The 8049-nt window shown below is 40.5% G+C and overlaps 1 protein-coding gene across 1 annotated transcript in view; it reads right to left on the bottom strand.

Moving 5' to 3' along the window:
• Nucleotides 1-373: 373 nt before the first annotated feature.
• CPSF4 (cleavage and polyadenylation specific factor 4) overlaps nt 374-8049 on the bottom strand; it is a 39243-nt gene continuing 31567 nt past the window's right edge. The window contains exons 6-8 of the mRNA XM_089691414.1: nt 3026-3098; nt 2393-2557; nt 374-686 (exon numbers count right to left, since the gene is read on the bottom strand). Coding sequence (XP_089547540.1) covers nt 618-686; nt 2393-2557; nt 3026-3098 — 307 coding nt within the window. The 3' untranslated portion in view covers nt 374-617. The remainder of the gene's footprint in view (nt 687-2392; nt 2558-3025; nt 3099-8049) is intronic.

The following is an 8049-nucleotide window of genomic DNA, read 5'->3' as shown; positions in this document are numbered from 1 at the left end:
GCTGGTCTAATTGCACTATACCCAATGTGGACTCATGAACTGTACAGTTAGGTCTTTACCACTCTTGAGGTCACTGGCTGTTTGTGCTATAACAGATTTTATTTTGTATAATATAGCGACAGGAATGCTTTAAATTAAAGGGTATATGTCAAAGCGTTACACCTGTTGGGAAAGCCTCATATGGAAGCTCCCATATAGGCTTCAACTCATCAATTTGATTTCTCCAAAGCATACATGAAGAGTTGGAGCTGGAAACTGGCAACTTTCAGATAGTTTACACCAAAATTCAACATTTTTTGTACAGAATAAAAAATAAAAAAAAAACACAGACTAGGTCAAGTACACAATAAAAATGTATGTAGTGAAAACAGTACTGGGTAAATGTACACCATTTATTTAAAAAAGGTATAGCCAAAATAGCTTTTGGTAACTGACGAACAAAGAAAGTGTTTGTTAGAAATTGTTCAATGTAATCATCAGAAGCTTGCCCCATTATTTACAGAAATTGTAGTAGTTCCAGGACTAGTTAAAATTATATGTAAAAAAATAAACCCCAATGTCCATCGAAGAACATCTGCATTCCTTAAACGAATGGATCCAACAATATCAAACTCCTGTCACTGGCCACTTAAAAATGCCAAATGGCCTTTTGTACATCTGTTGGCATAATGTCCTTTCTCGCCACACTGTAAAACAGAGTGAAAAACTTAAATGTACACATTCATGTATGCTTTTATGAAAACGTTTCCTCCATCAACAGCATTTTTCTCCATTTTAGAAACATAGTAAAAGTACATTAAAAATCTGGAGCACACACCTTCCCCAATTCCCTATGTTCTCTCCAAATTTTTTTTATTAGATCTCTACAACTCTAACTCTATAGGACAGTTTCACACAATATTGTATGTCCTATGTATTTTGTTAATACTGCTGTTACAGGACTTGTAGTGCTGGTTGACTGTCTGAACTATGCATTATTTTGTTCATATTGTTGCTATAAAGTGTTTAGAAAAATTTGGAATACAACACCTGGTTTTCATTACAAAATACATACTGAATGTAATATTTGTGATTCAAAAGTAAAGTAATGACCGAAAGAGTATTTATTTTAAAAAATACAGAGATTTATGAAACTGCCTGTATATTTGTTCTGTGTAAAAAGAGGCAAAATCGAATGTTACTCGCTATTTTCTCTCCAGATCGTATGTTATTCATTCATTAAAAATAGAGCAGTTCGGGAAAATACCACATAATGGCAATCATAGTAAATACGTAATAATTTCCTATGATCATCAACTCCATCTATTGGCCATAATGAGGTATCTTCAGGATTTATTCTATTCTTTATGAATAAATGACATTTTACCTGGAGAGAAAACAGCCTAGTTACATTCGATTTTGCCATGAATTGCACAAAACAAATGTGCAGTTTTACAGGACAAATAGGTCCCTTTTTAATTTTTTTTAAAGAACTGCAAGGGGTACAATCTGGATATTTTAAACGATAATTAAAATTATTCATTTTAAAAAATTTTTTTAGTGAATCTATTCTTTCCTGTGATCAGTCTGTATGAGACAAAACCTCTCAGTTATACATAAAGGGACCATATACACTAGGGATGCAGCAAAATTTTGGCGGCCAAAAATAGCCCTATCAGCATTTTGCCAATAGGACAATTTGAAAATACAAGATACGTATACAAGTGCTGATAGGGGGCTGTATATACTGCATATGGGGTGGGGGGGTGAAGAATGGCAGGAAAGGAGCAGTGTATATCGTGAAATACCACTAAATGTCACTGCTGGATTTTAAAATTACTGGCTTTTTTCCCCCCTTCACTATAGCTCCAAGAATGAGCTATCATTCTCCCCTCCGCTAAGGGAAACGAAAGGGCGGGGTCACCCATTGACCCCCATCCCTTAGTTTCCCTTAGTGGAGGGGAGAATGACAGCTCATTCTTGGAGCTATAGTGAAAGGAGAAAAAAAAAAAAAAAGCTGGTAATTACATTTAAAACCCTGCAGTGACATAGGGGCAGCCAGTGAGGGAGCCTGAGTGTATACACTGCTCCTTACCTGCCCCCTCCTTGCACACACTGCCCGCCCCCTCCTTGCACACACTGCCCACCCCCTCCCCCCTACAGAAAGGACCTGTCACTCATATGCTATTACATAGGAGACTATTGGTCTCCTATGTGATAGCAATAAAATCATAATAAAAATACACATTAAAGTTAAAAAAAATTATACAAATACTGTTTTTGGCCACGTGCATTCTGAATTTTCTGTTCCTGTTTCGGCACCAGAATTTTCATTTCGGTGCACCACTCATATACACCTGTTCAAAAGGATAAAAGAAAAATGCTTTACAGGTAACATCATGTTATAGCTGACCTTATAGCAGGTGACCTGATCAAGTGGCCTAGGTCCCCGGTTTCCGGTATTGTTGCTCTGTGTTTGCATGACTCCTATTGTCTGTGGAGATCGTTGACCTGGTGAGTTCTGACTTGTTAACTGTATAAGAGAGGACGATCTCTGTGACGCCTGGATATTATTTTGCTGTTAGAAAAAAAATAAAAAATATAAAACAAATTGCTAGATGTACAAAATCATGGCTGGTCGGTATTGGCAGGATTTTTTTTTTTTAATATGGCAAGTTGAAAAAGAAAATGTAGCAGCTATAAGGTACATTTACCTTTAATACTCTGTGTTATCGCTAAATACTGGGTCACTGTGACAATAAAGCTGTGATACTTCCAAGCATTGCTGAAGCATGACGTTACCTGCCACCCCACACACATTCCTATTGGCACATCACTTTGACAAGCAGCCATTCTGCCTTATAGGAATGTGCAGGAAAACTTAGGGAATATCAGGAAGTCCCAGAACTCCTCCATAAAAGCAGGGTATTAGAGATTACAGCAGGTATGTGATTTATATTTGTAGCCCTTTTTTAACATATTCTCTATAAATGTGTTCTAGTTGGAGTGTGCCTCTACAACCTAGCATGTGATGTGATAAGATTACCTTTTGCTGGTGCTGTGTTTGCTGAGGTAGAGGAGGTTGTTCAGTCGCTCCCATAGGTAGTTCAAACCGTGGGCTGCAAAAACAAATAGTATGGTTTATTCTGCCATATATATGTTTGAAACGAATACAATAGATGAATAATACCTAATGCTTTTGCAGTTGTCTGCAGAACTGTGGATAAGTAGAACAGGTGACAAATTGGCTGGAAGATTTTCAACTTGGCAGCTCATTAGCAACTAAAGTTAAAACTCAGGATAGCACAATAGCGCAGTAGTTCACTGGGACAAATCTTGGTTCAGCCAAGACACCATCTACATGGAGTTTGCAAATTCTCTGTGCTTGCATGGGTTTACCCTGGGTACTTTGGTTTCCTCCCACACTCCAAAGACATGCTAGGAGGTTAACTGGCTCTAATGTGTGCATAGGTTATAGGGATCTTAGACTGTAAGCTTCTTGAGGGCAGGGAATTTTGTAAATTATTAGTATATGTAAACTAACATTGCTATATACAGTATATACGTACAGTAAATGCCTGTAATAAATAAAATAGAAAACCTTTCTAGCGCTTTCTAGATATTGTATCTGCAGCTCTGCAATCACGTTTTGATCAGTGATGTTTATTGGTAGCCCTGTTCAAAATACTTTTAACTTATTCTCAAACCTTCCACTGAAGTAAAGTTGCCAGCATAAAGATCCAACAAGCACATATCACCACCATTAAAAGAAACTCCTATATCACAAAACACATTCAATCTTGAAAGAGTTATAAAAGAAGAGTGATTTAAAAGTCTGGGGCTCCATCAGAAGGAGAGGTATGACTTCAACTGAAAATATATGTAACTGTACTGAATCTTCCAAGGAGTGGCTGACCTGCCAACAGCACTTTGTAAAACTCCACCAAAAAGTCAAAAGAATCATTAAAGCGCATCTAAACTAGAAAACAATACTTTAACACAGCGGTTCTCAACCTGGGGGTCGAACGACCATTTCACAGGGGTCGCCTAAGACCATCGGAAAACACATATTTCTGATGGTCTTAGGAACCGAGACACCGCTCCTCTATCCGTCTCCAGGCGATGTGTGGGCGGGATGACATTCCGCCCCTGTCATCTGGCCACACCCCCATCTGGATCACTCAACAGCTCCACCTCCTGGACGGTGATTGGTCGCCAGAACTGTAGCTCAGGAGAGGAACACAGGCAGCCAATCACCAGTGAGGAGGTGGAGCTTGGAGAGGAGGAGCCTAGCGGCAGCGCAAAGATCAAAGAAGATTGAGTGAGGGAGCTGCCGGAGTAAGTGAAGAGGAGAGCGGCCGGAGAAGGAAGACAGCTGACCGTTAAGTGTCTGTACCGTGCAGATAGTGCTGCTGCAGCCATGTATGCTGGCTGTAGATGGGAGAGGGAGGGAGCGAGCCCAGGCTGGAGCAGGGGTCAGCAAGGTAAGTATCATTGGTGTCAGTGGGAGGAATAGTGCCCTATCATTGCTGTCACTAATACCAATGATGGGGCACTATTCCTCCCACTGACACCAATGATGGGGCACTATTTCCCCCCCCACTGACACCAACGATGGGACACTATTCCTCCCCCCACTGACACCAATGATGGGGCACTATTCCCCCTCCCCCACTGACACCAATGATGGGGCACTATTCCCCCCCACACTGACATCAATGATGGGGCACTATTCCTACCACTGACATCAATGATGTGGCACTATTCCTCCCACTGATACCAATGATGGGACACTATTCCTCCCACTGATACCAATGATGGGACACTATTCCTCCCACTGACATCAGTGATGTGGCACTACTCCTCCCACTGACACCAATGATGTGGCACTACTCCTCCCGCTGCAAAATTACAGCTATAAAGTATACAATGAAAATAATTTTATGGTTGGGGGTCACCACAACATGAGGAACTGTATTAAAGGGTCGTGGCATTAGGAAGGTTGAGAATCACTGCTTTAACACATTGCAGCTTTACCAGTGCTTGGATGTGCTAGCTGCAATTTGTTTCTCTGTTTAGTCTTTTTTTTCCTTTTATGTTTACCTGATGATCTGGCCTGTATCACCCTTCCCATCTTAGGGCAGCTACATTTGCTCCTCCACTCTATCTATGGAGGAGAAATGTGGACACCCTTGGACAGTGGCATTGTTATCCTCTGAAAAGGAGTAGTGTTAGATAGAATAGTAGATTTCGATGGATTTACATACGTGACCAACTAATTGAAGCTTAACTCCAGCTAACACTGCTTAAACAGTTACAGAAACAGGTTATTTTTCCCCTTTTTGGATAAAGGTTTTACATAAGTATCCCAACCATGGCACCACCTGCCTGGAGTTTGCATGTTCTCCCTGTGCCTACGTGGGTTTCCTCCAGGTACTCTGGTTTCCTCACACACTCCAAAGACATGCTGGAAGTTTAGTTGGATCTTGTCTATATTGGCCCTAGTATGTGTATGTATGAATGTAAATTAGGGACTTTAGATTGTACACCCCTTGAGGGTTAGGGACTGATGTGAATGTAAAATATATATGTAAAGTGCTGCATAAATTGACAGCGCTATATAAGTACCTGTAGTAAATAAATAATAAAAATAAATGAATAAAAGCTGACCACTATTAGTGTTAAATTGTTTGTCTAAACCCTCTAACTGCCACTTTTTCTAGAATGAGTCAGTCTTACTGTCTGGATAAACAAGTGACAAAGGAGAAAAAAAAAAAGCCTAAAAAAGAAAACTAATACACCACATCCAAGGACTGGTCACCTGCAATGTGTTACATTTGTGGTTTTGAGGTAAGAAAGACTTTACAAACTTCCTAAGAACTACAGATTTCTCAAAAAAGGTCAGTGTTCCTAAATCCACAATCTGAAATTCACTACTAATGAAGAACAACAAATTCTTGTCTCTCATTTGCCAAAAGCATTTAGATCTTTGGTGCTCAACCTGCAGCCCTTGGGGCTCCTGTAGACAGTAGTCTTTCCTACCTCGCCTGGATGGCTGCTCAGGCCAAAAAAAGGTAAAAATGTTTTTTAGATCGGGTCCTAGTAGTTAAATGGCTTGTTTTATTTCTTTCCCATTATCATACTTATTTTTCTGTGCTACCCATCCTTTTTCACTTTTTAGATTTTTCCCCTTTGATATGTTATAATGGACCTTGTTAGGAGAAATATCAAAGCAGCATAAATAATTTCTAGGAGGCCTGTAGGGAACACATTCATGAAGTAGTTGATCTGTAAAGGGCTGTAATAGCAGGGATCTCTAGCAGCTTCATGTAGTGTGTCTCTAGTCTATGGGGTTAATTTACTAAAGGCAAACAGGCTGTGTACTTTGCACTGTGAAGTTGCACTAATTTTCCCCATAAGTTAGTGAATGTGGTAAAACTGTGACAATTTCCATCATCCAATCATGGGCAAGAAAAAATGCATTTTTTTTCTTTTCGTTGCACCTGATTGGGCACTCTTTGCAAAGTAAAGCTTCACCACATTCGCTAAGCTCTAGGGAAAATGAGTGTAAAATGCACAGTCTTTAGTAAATCAACCCCCATGATTCCCCAGTTTCCAAAAACTCCTGTAAGATGTCTGAAAGCTTTATGTAGCTTTACATTCACTGTATGTTATGCGCAGCCTTTTGGTGATGTCAGAGGCCGCACCTGAGGCCCCCTGCATCAAGAAAGTTGATCACCACTGATCTAGATAATCCTGCAGGCTTCTGGCAGAATATTTTATGCTTAGGTGAAAAAAAAAAAAAAGATTAGAAAATTCTACATAAACAAACAATCTACCTACCTTACGAAAATTGGAAGCTCAAATCTAAAAACATATGTGTTACCCTTTCCAGGCTCATGCATTTTAAAAACTCTGAAGGCCCCTAAATTCTGATTTGATCGGACCATAATGAACTTCAATAAAATGGGATTTTTGTTACTGTAAAATCCCTTTCTCTGAGTTCATTGATGGGCACAGCTCTTCTATTATTGACCATAGGGTTATAGTGCCACCTACAGGAGTACAACATTTGGCAGAAAAAAAACGAAAGAACACAGAACTGTCTATGGGCTGTTATAAATCCTCTCTCTGCTATAGACAGGCCAATTAGTCACAGAGTAGTGTAAAAAGACAAAAAAACTCAAGAATATGGGTGGGTGCTGTGTCCGTCAATTAACTCAGAGAAAGGGAGTTCACAGCGAGTAACAAAAAAAAATCCAGTTTTCTCTTACGTTCCTTGATTGACATAGCTCTTCTATTCCTGACCATAGGAACGTGCCTTAATGACGGCTGGTCAAATCAAGAAACTGGGGCAACCAGGCAAATATGCCAACCACCCACACAAACCTCCTTCCCTAAGGGGGGGGGGGGGTGTTCAAGGAACCTTAAACAGCGGACTGCAAAACCTTGTGCCAAAAGAAACAGCAAGAACATGCGATCACAGCAACTTAGTAGAAGTGTACACAGGCGACCAGGTAGCTGCCTTGCAAACCTGAGACACAATCACCTGATATCAGAATGCCCAAGAGGCACCAATCGCTCGGGAGGAGTGTGCAGTAATGGCATAGGGCCGAAGCCCGGCCCTTAAGAAAACCCGAACATTCATCTGCCGAATACCTCAGGAAAAAATGGCTGAGAAGCCCACCAGGTCATTCCAGGGGGCCATCCATGATCATAAAAAAGGAATTTAGCCTCCAAAAGGAAGCCACAGCAGCCAGATATACACAAACCGCCCAGATTACATGAATGCAGCACAACTTCTTCCGGGTGCGAAGGTCGTGGATACATCAAAGGCAGGACAATATCCTCAACCTGGTGTTAATCCGACACTACCTTCAGAAGGAAGGAGGAAAAAAGGGACAGAGAACCCCTTTATCCCCGTGTAAGACCGAAGTGGAAAAAAGAAAGATTTTAAAAAAGAAAAAGCTATGGAACTGACCAGTGAACTAGGTCATTATTCCTTGACCACTTTGCTACTGGGCACTTTTACCCCCCTCCTACCTCAGTCAATTTTCAGTTCTGTCGCAT

The sequence above is a fragment of the Staurois parvus genome, unplaced genomic scaffold (genome assembly GCF_062004578.1).
Source record: "Staurois parvus isolate SC_StPar_1 unplaced genomic scaffold, SC_StPar_1.0 ptg000022l, whole genome shotgun sequence".
NCBI classification, from domain to species: Eukaryota; Metazoa; Chordata; class Amphibia; order Anura; family Ranidae; genus Staurois; species Staurois parvus.
Note: the sequence above shows the minus strand (reverse complement) of the source record. Positions and strands in the feature narration are given on the sequence as shown.